Source organism: Protopterus annectens, chromosome 2.part0 (assembly GCF_019279795.1).
Source record: "Protopterus annectens isolate FY-2018-M chromosome 2.part0, PAN1.0, whole genome shotgun sequence".
Taxonomy (NCBI): Eukaryota; Metazoa; Chordata; order Ceratodontiformes; family Protopteridae; genus Protopterus; species Protopterus annectens.
In genome coordinates, this window is record NC_056728.1 from 1,309,398,452 (window position 1) to 1,309,418,875 (window position 20,424).

Sequence of the window (20,424 nt, forward strand, 5' to 3'; positions counted from 1 at the left end):
CTAGAAAAGGATATCTCTCCAAGATGTGTACATGAAAAAGTGTGTTCAAAAGATTATGCAGCATGCTATTGAACAGAACTGTAAAAGGCAGATGTTTTGCTGGCACCATAGAAATGAAGAACCTTAATAGTGTGAAGCCTGAAATGTGTCAAGAGACTGTGGGGCAGACGTGCTGGTCAGACTGTTGAAAAGAACTGCAGAAAATGAAAGGACAGAATGCTGAATTTAAACTAGAGGCAGGTGCAATTTGTAATATTTTTTCAGAAAAAAAGTTTTAAACAGGAGTGTCTGAAAAATACAGGTGACAGAATTCTAGGTGCAAATCCTTAACCTAATGTGGCCAGTAGATGGCAGCATTAGATCAAAATGGTTCCATCTAGTGGCCACATTAAATGACTCCATTAGATCAAAATGGGATGATTTGATCACAGCATCCTTTTTTTAAAACTAGGAGCAATTAAAGAAGTTATTTTTTTTATTTGAGTTGTTTGGCTTGTGAGAAGGAATCCTGACAAATTCAGTGTAAAATCATACACAGCATGTGTTCAACACTAGTCACACGGTCACAGAAACTTCTCTGGTACTTTGCAAAGCCATAACAACAATGTCCTGTACAACTGCACTAATTTGTTTATAGACTTAGGAAACTTGTCAAGAAGAAAGTCTCATACAAATAAAATGCAATGCTATACCACTGATTCACACTTCCAGAAAAGCAGTTTTACCCTTATAAGTAAAGCTGAGCAGGAGCAGAAGAGTGGAGAGCATTACAAGTAATTAAAAACTGTTAGAAATCATCAGAATTGGTGAGTAGTTTGGTCACTTTTGTGAAGAAAGTACAGTTTTTTATTTGTATTGATCATGGAGGTTTAAACTGAGTGACTAAAGCAGATCATTAACCATTGCTTACAGTTAAGGGTGTCTCAAGAATGATAAATGCAGTGTTTTACTACTAGATGCTAACCAGGATTTCTGGCAGATAAAGTTAGATGAAAATTGTCAGTAATTGTACAGAATATATGCCTTTGTTGCTGGAAAGTGCAAAAGTCTCTGGGTTCTATTCCAACACTGGACACTTGGGCGCATTTTCCAGTTTTGACATTGTAGTGCAGCATGAAGGGGGTGCCGAGTGTTCTGTCCTACAGATAATATGGACATAGAATATTGGCAGTTACCAAAAAAGAATACACAATTTTATTTGTATTCTCAACATAGGAGAGATTCCCCAGTGTCCTGGCTTTATTTCCCCTAATAAATATGAATACTACTTTACCATGAAAATGTCATGTATAATGGAACTAACCTTGGTAAAAATAACAGAAATCTAAATTGTTGCTTTTAGTATGCAGTTAAGAAGTTACACATTTCCTTAGACATCCATTTGGCATTTCATCACCACCAGAGGTATTCTAAATACCTGTTGTCCGGAGAAACACAAATAGACCATGACAAAAAAAGAAGTACAGCAGCTGACTAAGGTAAGACAACATAATTTCAAGCAAAACAAATGCAAAATCAGAGTAAAGTCTGAAATATACAGGTCATATTCTGACATTAGCGAGATGGAAACTTGATTGAGAAGAAGTTTTGAGCAGCTGTGCAAATGCTAAAAGTGAGAAGACATACATGCATTGCAGATGTTTGTAAGAGTAATGCAGTAGTTCCAGAGTTTGTACCTAAAACCTGTCTGATATAGCTGTTCCTCTAAAAAAAAAAAAAAAAGTTGCTAAAACATGATGTAGCTTGGGAAATAGTGGAGCTATGAAAAGGAAGAATTTTTAAATGCATAAGAAGCTACTTATAGATGTTGCAGCATTGAGATACCATGATATGAATGTCTGTTGTATGGGAAGTGGATGTCAGTGATAATTGTGCAGGATCTGTGAAGGTGAAGCTGTTCAGGTGGAAACTGTACAGAGCTGATATTTTTTAATCTATGATAATATGCCAAAGTGAAATACAGACAAGGCAAAGAATTGCTTATAGCAGATATGTTGAGTAGAGCATGGTTATCAGTGGTGCTGGTGCATGAACAGTTGTTGATATTCTGTAGGTAATTCTGCAGTTACTAATGAAATGCAGTTACTGAAAGACATTACAGTGAAATGTTAATCTGGGAAAAAATCATCAATGAAATAAATTCAGTCATATTTCTCCTTCAGTGAAGAAATATGATAAGGCTTAGTGGTTAAAGATGACAAACTGTATCTGATGACAAAAGTGTCAGTATACACAAGTCAGGAATTTAGAAGATTTATGCATGACTGGGAATGCAGACACAGAAAATCCAGTCCACACTTTCCACTGTCCACTGAGTAATTGGAAGTGAACTATCCAAACCGATCTCACAAGAAAGAGCAGTAGCAAAAGGTATGAGGAGAGTCATCTCAGTGGCATGGTGTTTAGGAGTGCTGTATTGCTGGGACACTATCCTTCACCTGCAGTAATTTGAAAAGCAGATTGTGCACTTCATCTACATTGCTGGTGCCTGAAAATCAATATAAAAGATATGATGGAAAGAAGCCAGTAGCTGCAGTACTACTGTGATCGGAGCTGTAGAAGTATACCAGATTTATAAGTTGGAGACAAAGTAAAAGTGTGGAAACCACTGGAGATTTCACAGCCAGAAGATGAAGTCATTAGTAAAGCAGCTGGAACAGGATTCTGTGCAGCTTGTGGAGAATGTGTGGTAGGCTGCGTAGAAGAAATTACAGGCCTTTGTACAGTGTAAATACAATAGACTCCCTCTTATCCGGTCTCACTGGAACTAGACCTTAGGCTGGATAAACTAATGGCTTGTTAATCAAAAATGCATACAAAATAGCGTTTATAGGTTATAAATCAGCTAGAATTACAGGATTTGTGTTCGTATGCATTCCTCTAATGAATATGAAGTCTAAAACTCAAATGTCTGTCATTATTTAGCCTAGAGGAGGCAAAAGGGTTGTTCTTCTGTGTTGTGTTTTGCTAGGGCTATGGCAGAAATTTGATGGACGGTTAGAGAGAGGCCATATAACAGGGAGTCTATTTTACACTGAAATTGTAGGAAGATGAGTGAACAGAACTGTCTGGAAAATACAGGCCATGAGAGCTGTGATTGTCAAGTTACAGAGTGAGACTCCTGAAGTCATTTCTCCAAGTAAAGCTGTAATGCAGCAAGAGCTGTCACAAGTATAAACCAGTGCTGTTAACTTCTCCAGATGTAGATGAGCAAGCACTGAAAGTATTCAAACAGATATAGGGGCTTTTCCAGACATAAAATGATTCTAAGGAATGTTGTTTCCAATTTTGTAACATGGTTTGAATACAGTGAAAAGTCTGATTTTGGTGCACTAAGCAGTGACATGCTTAGTGTTAAGGTTAGCAGCCACTTTAATGTAAGCATGGCATGAGGAGTGTTTTATATGAGCAGATAGCTTTAAAGCTAATAATCTAGTAGCTAGTTAGAGTGCATGTCATGTAGTGTACAGTTCATTCTAGAGCTTTCATATTTGAAATATAGATCCCACTGAGATTAGACCAGATTTGTTATATTTATTTGTTATGCTCCTGACATCAGAAACGTATAAATTCTTATAAATGTTACTCACTGTGAAACTTTAAAAAATGAGGCAATGTATATTCTTAATGTTTGACTATCTTTATATATGCTGAGAATTGATATAAATTCCAAATGAATGAAGTATGGAACCTTCAGGTGTCAGCAAAACAGATGCCTTACTACACAGTGCAGTGATCAAAGGCCAAACTTCAAGTGAATATTTAAATTGTTTGTGTTGTATTAAATTGTGTGTTGTCATCTTAAAATGCTTTTGTACAAAACTTTTCTGAATAGGCATGCCTGACTGGGGTTCTTAGCTGTTTTCATTCCTTGCTATCCCATCCACCTGAAGTTGTTAATTTTCTTCCTGTTCATCAATGATGGGTTTGGTTCCGAGCCCTCTGAACCGAGTCGGCCTTATACTAAGCTTGCGTGCACCAAAAAACTCTCGAGCTAAGCTGCTACCCACAATGCCCTTTACTCAGTTACCTCAGATCTCATTTGCCACGCAGCCATATAGCAGCGTTTCACCGAGCTCTCCAGCCAAGTGATTTTTCTGATATATTCACAAGTTTTTGTAAAAGTTTTTTCCTGTTTGTAGTCTGTTCTTGATATCTATATTGTTTCAGCTCTACCCACAGGTATCTCTTTCTCGTTGGTATTTCTAACTTTCTACCCTTGTGGTATCTTGTTACCATTGTTGGTATTTCCTGTCTTTCTTCTTCGTTTCCTCTCTTTCCCTTTTGCGTGAGAGTGTGTACTGTTATGTCTGAAAAGAAGGGAACTATGGGGTTTAAACACTGCTCTTCTTGCAATGGTAAACCGAATAGTGACCTCCATGAAGAGTGTATGTACTGTTTGGGGGTTCCGCATTTGTCGGCGAAACCTCCATGTGATATTTGTGCTAGCTTCAAAGTCGTAACAAACTGATTTTGAAGGGCCTACTTGCTTCGCCTTTTACGAAGGCTATTTCTGCGATGGAGGTCTCATCCCCTCCTCCCGTAGATAAGAAACATCCTCGCTCGGACCCCTCTTCACCGGCCAGTGACAGAGGGTAAAAGTCATAAACACCCTCGCTCGGACCCCTCTTCACCGGCCAGTGACAGAGGGTAAAAGTCATAAACACAAGGCCCATAAGTTCTCCTCAGAGCACCGTTCTGCCTGCTCGGTTCCGACTACTACATCGGCTCCGAGCGTGGCTCCAACGAAGCTTGCCGAGGTTGCCTCATCTGCGCCTACCCCGGCACCGATGACTATGGCGCCGTCTACTGCCTCGGTTCTGATCAGCTTATCTGTTTCTCTCTCTGCACTATCCTTGCCCATTTCTGCCCCTATATCGGTTCCGAAAACTACCTCTGAACCGTTTTTGTCATTCACCCCTGTTGTAACCTCGGCTTCGAGCTCGTTCATGGCTCCAACTATATCGTTGTTGCCAGTTTCGAAATTGGAATAGTCTGTGCCATTCTGTGATACACCACGGACCCGATACTCGTCGACTGTGGACCCATTTGCTGGACAAGCCTGCAGCCCCTTTTTGGACCGGTCTGATTCCCCCTCAGGGGCATCGGAGAGATCCACCAGGAGCCTTTTTGAATTGGATAAGGTGTGCCTTTTTGACCAGCTGCTGACTGCCAGGGGAATTTCAAATCCGCCTAGACCCTATCCCACTCCAGGCTTTGGGTCTATTACTCCAGCAACCCCTACTTACTCTCCTCCCTTGGATCCCTCAGTTTCAAGGCTCATTTATCCAACTTTTTCTAGAGGACTCCCTTCCTCGGTGCCGACAACGACACTGTCTGAGGCCCCGAGACTCCTTTGGGTGTCGGTTCCGTCGGAACCCACCCTTCCTCAATCTCATGCTTGGGGGAGGTGAAACCTCCGGTTCCAGTCTCTGTTCCGACAGTATTGTCAGTCCTGACTTCAGATCCGAGGGTGACTACCGCTCCGAGTCAGCTTGAGGCTCCGTCCTCGGGGGCAGACCATCTGGAGCGGGGTGTGACCCCGGTTCTGATTTTGTCGTCTTTGGTTTCGGGTGGGCCCACTTTCTGGGTGATGGAGAGGGTGCTTGTTTCTAGCAATGCTCTGGTTATTCCCCCAGTTCCTTCTGAGCCACAGCTGTCAAAGGCCACCCCCCCCCAGGACTTCGAGAGCACAAAGCCCAGGAAACCCCCTTCACAGGGTATTTCCCTTTCTGAGTCTTCTTCGGATGCTCCCACTGAAGAACCCCCTCGGAAACTGGTGTGTCAGAGGAAACACGTGGACTCCCCAGAGGAGCCCTCACAGAAGATATGGACTACGATGATGGGGAAGGGTCCCCATGGTCGCCCCCTGATAATGTCAGGATGAGTTCCATAATCTGATATATAAGACTAATTTCATTATTGGACAGACTGGAGCCTTTAACCAGAGCTTGGTGGAACCAGTCCAGTCCTTCATCATGGGAAATAACCGAAAAAAGTTCCTTTACATCGATGGTCACCAGTAGGGCATTAGGCAAATAAGAACACCCTGAAATCAATTTCAAAAAGTGTCATCAATCTTTTAAGATGTGACTTTTGTTCACAAAATTTTTTTTAATTTAATATCAACAAATATTGCCAATGGTTCAGTATTTGAACCTGCTAGTGCCACTATAGGTCACAGTGGAGGGTCAGTAACTGATTTATGAATCTTGGGAATAACAAAAATTCCTAGGATCGTAGGCTTACAAACAGTCAGAAATTCTCTGACGTGAAGAGGTCGATCAAATGTAGTAAATATGTCTTCCAAAATGAGGTCTGTACTGTGATGAGCAATGTTCAACTCATTTTGTGATACCGCAACAAAAAAATCCAGCATCTTTGAGGAGTACAAAATTCTGTCCATGATGACAACACCCCCTCCCTTGTCTGGTTTCATAATTCATATGCTGGAATCATTGTCAAGTCTATGCACAAGTTCCCTCTCTTCACTTGAAAGGTTGTGGAACGTATATCTCCTATTGTTAGAATGCCATTCCCTGATACTTTGCTCACATAATTGTTCAAAAACATGTGTACTTGGGAATTACTGGGGGGTTGAAGTTACTAGATCTTTGCAGTAGTGGAATATCAGACCCTTGCTCATCAGGAGGTAAAATACATTTAAGGTTCAATTTTCTGGTAAAAAGTTTGAGTTCCGTTACCACATCGACCAAATCAGGTTTGTTGAAGGGTGCGTATTTAAAACCATGTTGGAACAATGAACAAAACACAGGAGAAACCAGATGTGATGAAAAATTGTAAATCTTACAACCTTGAAATTTGTACATGTCATCAGATGCATCAACATGGTCATTATCATCAAAGGTAGGGTGACTATATCCCCCCTTTTTGAACCTTTCCTAAATTCTTTTGGGCCTCGAAGGGCCTTTCTGGTCATTGTTGACATTATCTTGACCATTGTTTGGGTTAACACCATCATTCTCTTCACCGTTGTCATTGTTGGAACTAAAAATGCCAGTACTTTTTGGTGGCCTAGGGTAAACATCATTATTAGTATAGTCCTTAGTGTCCCTTAAGATTTTTTCTGTTTTTTTGGAACAAGAAAACATTTTCTGTTTTGCCACTTTAACAAAAATATGCTGAAAACTGCCAATATTATGCTTAAAAAGCAGGTAATTTCTTAACTGTGCATCTAAATTCTTAATTTCTTCTTCAGTAGAACCCAGGTTCCTTAAATTCTCCTTGATAATGAGTTCCATTAGTGTACAACCCATTTTTTCATAAAAATCCAACAGTTCAAGGTGAAACACAGACCCAAATTTAACAACATTCGGGTATTTCCGAAGGCTCAGTTTGTAGGGTCAGTGAATGTCAACTGTCAATTTCAGGGAGAATTTGGCCATACTTTGACAGTCATGTCTTCAGATTTTCAGACTAGTCTGGAAAACAAAACTGGAAGTCTTCAGAGAGATCAGACAACACGTTGGTTACATGGTGTATCAATAAACATAGAGGCATGCACAATTATGCCCCCTGCTAGTTATTGCTGAGAGTGTGGAATCTGATATTAAATCAGATTTGTTTCCTCTGGATGTATTATGTTATCCATGCAGAATGTTCTCATCAGTGTCTGGAGCAGATGCAGACTAGCCATCTACAGTGGAAACTAACTTGAAGATTTTTCCACAAGCTAACCTTAATTTGGAGATCTCTGTTTACCTTCCTGATGATTCGTGTGACTCCAGAATTCTCCCATTGTGTCCATGCAAGAGAGCCCTAGTGGTGGATGAGTTTTCAGTGTCTTGGACAAAGAGACTACCTTTGTGTCTATGTCAGCCAAAGTACTACAGAAGTTAAGGCTTGGACAGTGGCTGTCTAATTCTGCTAGGACGTCTGCACTTTTTTGGATAAGACACTTTTGGTTCTGTGTCCTAAGGGAGATGAGCATAGAGAAGATGCTGCTGTTACCCTTCTTTCCTAACAGCTAGTTACCTTGGGGTTACCCAGACCTAAAGAACCCCAGCCTAAAAGCCTGGTTAATAACTCCTTGATCACGTACTGGGGTTATCTTCCACCATAGGTTTTCCTCAGTATTAAAAAGAGTAGGAAAGTGAACACTAAGAAATCATACTTAGTAAAGTGGACCAGATTTTCCTTTTCATGCAGATTACAGGACACACAGTCTTAGGCTATATTTGTCCAACAACCCTACTTTATTTTGCAACCCTGTATTGACGTGGACCTTTTTTGATGCCTAGGTCAAGGTTAATTTTTGGCAGTCTCCTCTTGCTTGCCCTTAGAACCTTTTTTGACAGCAGTATCTGCAATTAGGTAATTTCTTCTGAGTATTGTAAATCTGAGATCACCAAAGGAGCCACTCTCCCCACCATGGGATCTGAACTTTGTCTTAGAAAATTGCCTCTTTCTCTTTTTGAATCAGCAGACTCAGTACTTATGTCATTCTTATTTTGAAAGACTTTCTTGGGGCTCATTAGCTTAGCCAGGAGGATTTTTGAATTACAAGCATTAGTGCAAAGCATTTTGTATGGCAGAGACAGGTTGGCCGTTGGGTGCAGTCTATCCTTTGTACCAAAAGTAATGTCAGAGCTGGCAGTGAATCAGGCCATTTAACTTCCAGTCATGCTTCCAATTCCCACAATAAATGGGAGAAGCTGCTGCAAAGAAGTAAGAATTTAAGGCAAACTGAGCACCTGTTTACTTCTTTTATGCTAGCTAAGTAGAGGAGTCTCTTGCATAGGCAAGCCATATCTAAGTGGCTAGCTAGTAGCATTCATTTCTGATATGATCAATATGGAAAAACTTTACGGTGGCAGTTTAAGATGCATTTATAGAGGTCAGGTGGCTACATCTGCTGTCTTTTTTCAGGCTTGCTTTATTTCAAAGTATATGTGAGGAAGCTACTGGGACACCTATCCATACCTTTTGTAGGTATTCTAAAGTGGATAGCCTTTCTTGGAGCACAGCAGCTTTTGCAGTTCTAGAGGGTATGTGTGTTCCCCCCTTTGGTCTTTGACCATTGCCTGTTTTTTTAGCAATCCTTACATTGAACAGCTGTGTACACACACAGCATAACTTTGGATGCTCAGGCAGTAGGTTCATTACTGTAGTACTGGGTCCATCCTCCTTTTTTCTCCTACCTTTAATGATTTTTTTTAAGCTGCTGCATCTCATCTTAGTGGCATCATCTTCTTTCCTGCTCCTTCACCAGTCTCTGGAGTGATACCCAATTCAGCCTGCCTTTCAGGCTCAAGAAGCACACTTGTTGGTAACTGCCTCAGTCACCCACAAAAAGAGTTAAAGATATGCCGTGCTATGCATAGAGGGATAAAGCCCCAACTATGGCCCAGGCGACCTGGACTCCGTTAGTGGCTCAGGCATCTGGGGGGTGGTAGGGAAGGATGAGCATGCCTGTCCTGAGAGGTGCTTTGGAAGGATGAGCATGCCTGTTCTGAGAGGTGGTGGGGAAGGATGAGCATGCCTGTCCTGAGAGGTGGCAGGGAAAGATGAGCATGCCTATCCTGAGAGGTAGTGTGGAAGGATGAGCATGCCTATCCTGAGAGGTGGCGGGGAAGGATGAGCATGCCTGTGATGAGCATGCCTATCCTGAGAGGTAGCGGGGAAGGATGAGCATGCCTATCCTGAAAGGTGGTGGGGAAGGATGACCATGCCTATCCTGAGAGGTAGCGGGGAAGGATGAGCATGCCTATCCTGAGAGGTGGCGAGGAAGGATGACCATGCTTATCCTGAGAGGTGGTGGGGAAGGATGAGCATGCCTATCCTGAGAGGAGGGCATGTACCTTTTATTAGATCCCTGGTGGAGACTAGGGACATGTAAGGAAGCTAGTCCTAAGTGAGAATAGTTGTTTGTGGCACTGCAGCGGTACGATGACACATCCCATATTCCGATTGCACACTTCACCATCAGAAGTTACGGGCGTGTACAGAGGGAAAGTAGGTGTTAGGGTGTAAAGCAACATACCTCCTAGTACCAATATGATGCTGCACTACGATGCCTCAATCTGCTCACCAGCTCTAACCGCTAGTCAGAATAAGTCTTGAGACATGTAGGAGTTCCCAGTAGACCCAATGGATGAGGAAGCAGCACCAGTGGCAGCTAATGGTCAGCTGCGAGGCGAAACAACACCAAATTAAAAAACAGATAACATGAGTGCCTCTTCCCTTTGTATAATACATCTTTATTATGTCTGTTGCATGGAAGGGACTAGCCCTGCCTGGGATGTGGGCCTCAGAAACCTTTGGAGTCAAGCCGACTGGTTGGATATGTGTCTACTGTGTTATAATTCCCGTATTCTATATGCTAGTGCAGCAGTGATCCTACTGTTCTGACATCTGTAGGTATGATGAGTATATCCACACAACTGTACTTTTTGTCCATAAGAATAATATTTATGACACCATTTAAATTTTAAAATCCAGAAGGCAATAAAACATAACTCTTTATTGCATAGTTCCCGTCAGAAATTGCAGTAAGCATCCCTCAAGGAAACTGCTTCAGAAGTTCAGTAATGCAATGTCTGAATATCTAAACTGTATCGCATGATTAGTCAGCTGACAAATCACACAATTAGTCAGCTGATCAATGCTTTATATCCCTTTCTTTAAACAGATATTTTAAAATTTGCCATATCCTTCAGTCCTGGAGCGTTGCATACATCCAGTAAGACCAGCCAGTCACATTCTCTCTGGTCAAACAGTTCTTCAGTTATATCTTTACTATAAAAAGACATTATGGCTTCCAAAATTCTCTAAACTTTATTATACTCCTCTCGCATAATCTTATGTGTTTATGCAGTGCATTAGCATCATAATGACATCTAATAGAGTAACAGTGCTCACGTATTCTCTTTGATAATATTCTGGGAGTGCATCCAGTATAAAAACACTTTGCATTTTATGCAAAAAGCAACATAATATTTTTGATTTACAAGAAAATACTCCTGGAGTTCTGTATTACTTTACCCTCAAATATGTGTTTTCTACACATGTTAAAAGAAAATTACAGTTGCAGCCTTTGCATTTACATTTCATCTTTATCTTTTGGGCTTTCACTCTTTGTATTATCTAACTATTCTTTTTAACGTCCTCCCTCTTGTGAGTACAAATTCTGGGTTTGTTGCAATTATATTTTCCAATTCAGGGAAGACATCTAACATTTTCTTGTTATCCATAACAATTCTTTTAATAATTTTAATGTCATTATCTTGTGAAGTCATTAATTTCAAAGCATAAACTTTATTAATTTTTTTTCAGTCCTCGCACTGTTTGTTCTCTCTTCTGCAAACAAATATGGCTTACATTTACTGTGTGCCTTTCAGTATCAAAGAAATATTGTCAGTCATTTGTTCTGGATATACTTTCAAAAAAAATATCTTTAAAATACCTGTTGACTCTTCAAATACATATGCATTGCAAGTTGGTCTCGTTCTGATAAGCTGGCTTTTAAGAATATACATTTTAAGCTACAGTAGATGCTGACTGTTAAAACCCAAAATGCTAGCTGCCTCTTTTTGAAATTAGTACATAACATTCCATTTAGTAATGCTGATGGCTTAAAAAAAATATTTGCAGTAAATCATATTCCATGGTAAAATTAAAAAAAAAAGTTACTCAATTTAGATATTCCAAAAATGTTTCAGTTCTGTCTCAGTACCATTCCATATAATCAGGATATCGGCTATAAAATGCTTTAAAACAATTATATTTGGAATAAAAGTACAAGCATACACATTAGTTTCCTTCCATAAACTAGCATAACTTGGAGGCATAGACACTCCCATTGCGAGTCATTTAAAGCCTAGCCATTTTCCCTGTATGTGCATTTGGTTATAGACTGGTCTTACCCATCCTGTGGTTGGTAGTTATATATTACCCCTAATGAAAATAAATATAGAAATAAAAATCAGCAGGACAACCACAACAGTAGACTCCACTTTTAATAAAAACATATGTAAGAAGACAAGCACTTTTGCGTACTACTATGGTTCTTCAGATCCTATAAACATCTAAAAATGAGTGAACATTATATAATGTAAAATATAGAACAGCCTATCAAAAAGCAAATCACATTATTACATTCATTACTGATGACCTCAACACATTGCAGTGCTATTAATTTTTCTTAACCCTACACCCATTTAAGACAGGCTTGATATTAACGTTGCTGTTAATCCCTGGATGTTTGTGCTTGAAGTCTTAGTAACCACCTTAATTTAACCTGTTCTATGTAGTTATTAGTATCACGTCCCCTGATACCTTTGTAGACACACTGTAAAACTCTAAAACAGAACTGATGTTCTGAATGTTGCAATATATGTTTAGCAAGTGCATTTTTGGTGTTTTTAATCTTTATTTCATATAAATGTCTGCTGACTCTCTCTCTTAATTGCTGTGTAGTCTTACCTACATAAAAGCAAGTACATGTTGCATATAGCTAAGTATATTAAGTTAATGGTGTTACAGTCAGCATAGGATCTAGGTTTAAATTCAAAGGTTAGGCCAGGGTGAACAAACTCTTGGTTTCTACTCCCTACTTATAACTTTACAAATTTTACAGCTCCTACAGGGATACGTACCTGACCTACTCCCCTTTATCTGTGTCTTTGCTTTATCATTACATAGTAACTGTTTGAGATTACTACTGTTCCTATACGTAAAACTTGGTATGTCTCTTATTGTATTGGCCGTAGATGTATTGTATCCATAGTTAGTAAATGCCAATGTCAAAAGAAATCTTATTCACACTATTGATCTCATTAGTGTTATTCATGGTTTTGTCAATGTTACTGTCTGTTTTTCTAGGACTGGTGCCTTGTTAGTTATGGAACACTTTATTTTATATAGTACTTAACACCTGTTTATCATAACCCCTTTCTTCAAATAATCTCTCCAATATGCTTGCTTCTTTATCCAAATTCTCACTATTATTACATATTCTGGTAACCCTCAAAAATTGACTTTTCACTATGTTGGGAAAAATATGGCTAGGATGTATGCTTTCATTACATAATAACCCATTACACCAGCATGCCTTGTGAAATAATGTTTTACATATATTCCCATTTAAGTCTTTCAAGAGGGATATGTCTAAAAAGTCAATGTGGGAGTAAGACTAGGAGACCATGAATCTGAGAAGATCTGTGGTGGATTCTAAATATTCAACAAATTCAAGTAGAGACTTCTCATCCCCTTCCCATAAAATAAAAAATGTCCACAAAATGCCTGTACAACTTAATATTCTTACTAAATGTACTATTATACAGGTGTCTATATTCCCAGAAGTGCACAATTGGATTTGCATAAGAATTTGCGCATGGTGTGCCCATAGCAAGACCCCATTTCTGTAAATACAGCTGTTTTTCAAACATAAAAAATTGTTACATAAAATCAAATATAAACATATACATATGTTAACATCATTCGAAAGATCAACTTGGTTGGTTAGAATTTCCCTTATTACTTCAACACCATAGTCATGTGGTATAGAGGTAAATAGATTTCTGACATCCAAGGTTACCATCAAACAATTAGTTACATTATTTCTACTTACATATTCATTTAAATCGTCTAAAATGAGTAGTATCCCTTAATGTTGTAGTGACTGCTAAAGTAACTTGTTTCAATTTGCCTTTTACATAGATGGACAAAGGCTCAGTTGCTCATCCCCCCAGCTACTATAGGTCTCATTGGGGGTGCTGTGAGGGATTTGTGTATTTTGGGTAGTCCCTTTATACTACTGAACGTGTCTCATTCAAAAAATTATATATGCATTCATCTATGTGCCTTCTCATGAGTAAATCATAAAAGCAATCACTAATATTACTTGTGATGGTCTTCAACTGATGCCATCCTAATTTACAATAAGTATCACAGTCATTTAAAAGTTCATTCATCGCTTTCAATCAGTCCTGTTCATTAGTAGAACTGCTCCACCCTTATCAGCTGGCCTATAGATAAGTCAGAGTTACTTAGTAAGCGATCTAGTGCTTTTATCTCATTGAAGCTCATTATAAAAATCTTTGCAGTTAGAACTAAACATAGTTTTATAAAATTCCTGCTCACAGGCTCACACAGAAGAGTCCATATGTGACGGCAGGAGTGGAGTAAACTCGCTTGGCCTTTTGTATATTATATTGCTGGTTTTATCTGTATTACCAAATAACAGTTTCAGAGTTAGGTTGCGTGCAAGCAACCTTAAATCAGTCAAAATGTCACTTATATTAGCTGGTGCCGCTGGAAAAAAAGAAAGACATCTATCCAGCAGAGAGAGTGTTCATCCAAGCTAAGTGAGTAGTCAGACAGATTAACTACTAGCCCAACTGTTGTCACATCTTCCTGTTCATTGGGAACCTCTCTGCAGAATGTTTCCTTTTCTGCCTTCCTCTGCTGGTCGAGTGGGCATATGGCGATGCTCTTTGCTGCAATGGGAGATGTAAAATATTTTCCACATTTACAGGCACTGTAAGCTTCGGTCTTTCTCCAGTTCTAGCATAAGTTAAAGCCTATTGATTCGGTGGAGGGGTACACTCATTTAGATTATCACTATTCTGGTTGGTGACGTAATTCAGCACCATAGCCATTAAGGTTACTTGTTTCATTCATAAGAATAGTGAGAGGTGTGTCTGTTGTACCTTCGATGGATGCAGCATGTTTGGAAGTTGTATCTTCACGCTGACCTATAGGACCTCCAAGTTTTGGCCAAACAAACACATTCCCCAAACAGAAGTCATTATGGTCCCTTTTGCAGTTCCTTTTGTTGAGTGTGTAATAACCTGGTTTCATATAACACAACACTGGAGTAAACGTTATCAATTAGATTGGCATATGTCTCTCCTTTGTAGCTTGATATTAGTTCAGTTTTAATTAATAAGTCATCTTCCAAGGGTTTAAAAAATTCAAACATCAATTTAATGTAGCTAAACCCAAAGTCCAGGTTAAGCTGCTGCCACCTCTTGACTAAATCAGGGTATGCCTCCCCACAGGTCTGCATACATAATACTCTCTTACCCCTGGGAATGATGCAAAAGTGCAGGCATGCTTCAAGTTGTAAGCATTGCCAGGTGAAGCGTTTTAGTTTGTAAAGATTATTTTCAAGATCTCTCAAGGCTATTGTAAAGGTTTCATAGTCATTCGAGTGAGACTTGATGGCTGTAGAGGTATTGCCTTCAAATGTTAAGTGTAGGAGAGGATTCTCCTGCCTCTTGACTATGTTAGACCATCTTTGCTGCAAGCATTCATTAGTAGGATTGTAGTCTAGCTCCAGAGATGCACTTTCTGCGATGTGTAAACATTGGTGAATAGAACAAACAAGCAGAAAAGCTAGCACCAGCGTATACCAAAAGTCCAAGCTAGAGAAGCAAAATATCAATATGAAAATACAAACCAGCAGGACAACCACGAAAGTAGACTCCAATTTTAATGAAAACAGATATAAGAGGACAAGCGCTTTCGCATACTACTACGCTTCTTCAGATCCTGTAAACATCTAAAAATGTCTGAACATTATATAATATAAAATATAGAACAGCCTATCAAAAAGCAAATCACATTATTACATTCATTAAGTACTGATGACCTCAACACATTGCAGTGCTATTAATGTTTCTTAACTCTACACCCATTTAAGACAGGCTTGATATTAACATTGCTGTTAATCCCTGGATGTTTGTGCTTGAAGTCTTAGTAACCACCTTAATGTAGCCTGTTCTATGTAGTTATTAGTATCACATCCCCTGATACCTTTGTAGACACACTGTAAAACTCTAAAACAGAACTGATGTTCTGAATGTTGCAATATATGTTTAGCAAGTGCATTTTTGGTGCTTTTATTCTTTATTTTGTATAAATGTCTGCTGACTCTCTCTCTTAATCGCTGTGTAGTCTTGCCTACATAGAAGCAAGTACAGATGTTGCATGTAGCTAAGTATATTAAGTTAATGGTATTACAGTCAGCATAGAATCTAGGTTTAAATTCAAAGGGTAGGTTAGGAGGAAAAAACTCTTGGTCTCTACTTATAACTAAATGAAAATAAATGGGATCCTAGCATAGATAATTTGAGGGAACCCATGTATAGGATAAAGCATTTAGGAGTTGCCTCTGTCCATTAGTAGTATAGGAAGCGATTTTTGGGTAAAATTCTATTTGAAATGGACAGAAATGAACTTTGTTTTGTGTTTGTTTTTTGTGTATGAGGCGTCTGTTCCAGAGCAGCAGTATCCACTGTGAGATATACCAGTCCCTTCAAACTGTTCTGTTGATGTTGCCGAAGAGGTTTAGCTGAAAAGAGAGTGCATTTCTGATGCCATTTGACTTGCTGATGTCCATCAGTACTGGGTCAGAAGATGCCTTGAATGCAAGACACAGGTCACCTCTTAGCAGTCTGTAGGAAACAGAGTATAGTGACAGGACTTTGAGTTGCTCCATGTAGGACATTGTTTAGGCCTTGTATCCCTTTAGTGTGGCATCCCTGTGGGCATTCCAGTTGTTGCAAATGTCTGAACATATACATTCCAAAAGAGACATTATATTAAGTAACTGCCTAATGAGGGCTGAATAAAGGGGGAGGGGTCAATGACATCCCTACATTTAGACACAACCCTTTGTTTTTGAGCTGTGCAGTGTACAAGGACTTTCTAACAATAGACACATGTTGGTCAGAAGTTAGGTCCCTGTCCACACAAATTCCCAAATAACTGGGTCAGATTTTAGGGGTGTATTGTCAGTGTGGTTATTCCCTGGGGTAGATGACTTTCCACAGAATACACTAATGCATTTTTTGCATTTAGTTTCAGTCCATGATTTTGGCACCAGTTATTTCCTTGGGACAAACCTTCATCACTGATGGTTATTGGAAGAAAGTTTTGCTGTAGATCAACTGCTAAGAAAATGTTACAAGTGAGTGACATCACCTAGTGAATTTCTAATTAGGCGAGGGGACTCTTCAGGTAACTGTTTTATGGTAAGCTTTTGCATACCTGCTGTGTTCATTTAGCCACTGGCTGCTGATTAAATGTACCTGATGAAAAGTTTGTGTGGTTTTGGTACAGCACAGCTAAACTTTAGATGTTGGTAGTGAATGCAGTCAGATTTCAAATTAATTACACAAGTAAATTATGTTGCATTTTTTGCAGGTTCCTATGGCAAATGGTACAGCAAATAATAGCCCAGGAAAATCAGAAATCAAACTAGAACTCTCTTTTGAATACCTGATGAGCAAAGATCGTCTTCAGTGGGTCACCATTTCAAGTCCTCAGGTAGGATTTGCTGAGCTGGTGTAAAACACTGTACATGATTGAGAGACTGGTTGACGTGTACTGTAACCCTGTATTGGGCTTAGTTTGAAAGGACAGCACCACCCAAAACTTCAGGCTTTTAACATCACAGAATGCTTTTCCTCCCATTAAATGCAATCCCAAGAGTGCCTCATGCAAAGAAAAAATATTTATTGTTTTCTGTATGAATCTATTTCTGTAGTTTCTTTGTACACCATTTTTGCTTTTTGTGACATTTTGTGTCATTTCCTTTTGGTACTTGTCTTTTGCATTGTGCAGATCGTCTGATTAACTCGTTCATTCTTGCTTTAATAATGTACAGGGCCAGTAAAAAGTTTTAAACTTGAGTTCAGGTGGCATTCAGCCTTTTAAGTGTGAGTTGTCAGTTTCAGGTGACAAGCTTCACATGTCAGCTAGAAAGTGTAGTCTGCAGCAACGGTTCTGAATTTAAAAAGAAGTCTGTAATTAAGCATAACATTTAGGTGTGCTTGTAAATACTTACATCTCTAAGCAAATGTTGAGATGTTCATCGTGTTTCACTGTTGCAGTCATAACTGTAGGGTGCTCCTGCCGGCAGGCAGCCCGAGGTCGGCCAGAATCCCAAAGTCTGGGTCTGGCGTCGGCTGTACAAGCCAGTACTTTGACGTCAGTACGCTCTGGTACATAGCCCTCAGCCGACACCATCTTCTCCAGTATTTCTTGCCGTGCGGTGGAAAGCAGCTCGCAAGTCGTTGGTTGGCGATTTTCGAACAGCGTTTTTGGTTGTTGTCGGCCCGAAGTTCTTACTTCTCTTCTCAAAGCTAAGTACCCGTTGGGAATCTTTTCTTGTTCCTCCGATGTCAGAAAAAGTTAATAATTGTATTACGTGTGGGAAACAAATACCTCATAAAGATTTCCACTCTTACTGTCTACCTTGCTTAGGCCCTGACCACGACGTTTCTTGTTGTCGGTTCTGTGCCAGGTTTAATTCTCGTACTATCAAACGCAGGTACGACTGGGCTCTGAATTACTTTGGCAGACTCTTCAATTATAGAATGTCGTCAGATTCTACCGGTATTCAAAAGAAGAGCAAAGACAAGGACAGGCCTCCGAGGTCCAAACAGGACTCGTTGCAGCTGGAGCCAGCGTCCGGTTCGGCTGTCGTCAGTGAGGTGCTTTTGCAGCCCCTGTCGTCCGCCACTTCTGAACCGATGGCCGATACGGACTCCCATGGGGAGCCATCTAGGCCTTCTATTTTATCTGCTGCAGGACCTTCGGACGTCGCTCCCTCAGATGGGTCGCTGTGCAGGTACCGGCTTCTGAGGGGGTATTCAGGCCTACTCACATCACTATTTCAAAGGCAAAGACAAAGACTCCTGTTAAGTCCAAAGCTCCTGCTCAAGCTACTTCTGAATCTACTCCCAGGATACAGAAGCAATTGTTAAGGATGGCTGAAGATTTGCTTGCTATGATTAGGGGTTCTCACCCCCCCCCCCCGGGAAAAGGCCTCGACAGGATGTTCCTATGGATTCCTCTGACCAGGCTTCTATATCTTCTGTCTCTTCCTCTGATCAGGAATATTCTTTTCCTCCTTATGAGGATTCGGATGCTGAGGACTCCTTGCCCTCTGCCTCTCTGCCTGAAGATTTTTCTTTTGGGGAAACCTTACATGAGATGAGGGAACATTTTCATTGGGAAGGTCAGGATTATTCTGCTTCCAAGAAGAGGCTTAGAGAATTCCTTCTTCTTCCTCAACATAGGCCTTTGGCTGTCCCTCCTGTTCTTTACATTGTGGATGATGCTTTTTTCCGAGGCTAATTTGAATCCTGACTCCATGCCTCCTGCTCCCTCTAAGCCTGATAGGTTTTATAGGGTTCCCGAATCTCATTTGTTTTTGTTTAAGAATCCTTCTGCAGATCCTGAAACTATTTCTCAGGGCTCTAAGGCTGCTAAAGTTGCTTCTTCTAAGAATTCTATTCCCTCTGAGAAGGATTCTCGTGCCTTAGACAGGTGGGGTAAAACGGTATATACTTCTGCTACCCTTTCTGTTAGGGCTTTAAATTGCCAGTTTCATATGTTTAAGTATCAGCAATTTCTTTTGTCTGTTTTAAAGCAAAAGCTTGCTTCCTTTCCTGCATGTGCAGAAGATAAGGAACTACAGGATGTATTGCATGCAACTGAACAACTGAACAAACATAGCTTGCATTGTGGTTTTGATGCTTTGGATGCTTCTTGCAGGGCCGCAGCCTCTGGTACTGTTATCAGGAGACATGCTTGGCTTCGTGAGCAAAGTTTACCTGAACAGGTTAAGGCTAAATTATTAGATGCCCTGTTCAGCATGATGTTCTTTTGGATCTAAGGCTGAGGAGGTTATTAAAAGATGGAAGAAAAGGCAAAATCTATGCAAACTGTGAAAGATTTCTTGCAAGTTCAGCCTCCTAGATTTTCCAGGAATTGGCCCTCCAAAAATTGGTCCTTTCCCATGTCTGACAGGCCTCAAAGGGGAAGATATAGACGCTCCAGAGGTCGTGGCCAAGCTCAGGCCTCCTACAGATCGAGACAATGGACTGCTTCTTCACCTAGAAGGGAAGACAGATCCCAATCTCAAAGGAAGCAAACTCAATGACTCTCTCGGTTGGGCTACAGGACCTCTTTACCTGGATGCCCCTCTCGGAGGAAAACTTTCTCTTTTACAGAAATTGGACTCTTATTACCCAGGACAAATGGGTATTGGGCGTGATTTTAAAGGCTACAAATTCCACTTTCATACCTTGCCAAGGGCTTTCGGTTGGCCAGATCTGCCAAAACATCAATGGTCAGAGGCCTTAAATCAAGTGGATGCTCTTCTGGCCATGAGAGCCATAGAGCCTGTTCCACTCTCAGAGATGGGAAAAGGTTTTATTCAAGACTGTTTCTGGTTCCAAGAAAGCAAAGCTCATGGAGACCTATTCTGGACCTTTCTGTGTTGAACACCTTTTGGAAATTCCAAAATTCAAGATGCTTACTCTGCAGCACCTGATTCCAATGCTCTCTCAAGACGCCTGGATGGTGACATTGGATCTAAAGGAAGCTTATTTACACATTCCCATCAGGCAGGAACGCAGGAAATTCCTCAGGTTCAAGGCAGGCTCG

General features: G+C 40.2%; 1 protein-coding gene across 2 annotated transcripts in view; it reads left to right on the forward strand.

The window, feature by feature from the left end:
- Positions 1-20,424, forward strand: part of SNX17 (sorting nexin 17) — a 1,062,675-nt gene that overhangs the window by 823,078 nt on the left and 219,173 nt on the right. For both annotated transcript variants that reach the window (XM_044061496.1, XM_044061495.1), the window contains exon 11: positions 17,173-17,295. In XM_044061496.1, the coding sequence (XP_043917431.1) occupies positions 17,173-17,295 (123 nt within the window). The remainder of the gene's footprint in view (positions 1-17,172; positions 17,296-20,424) is intronic.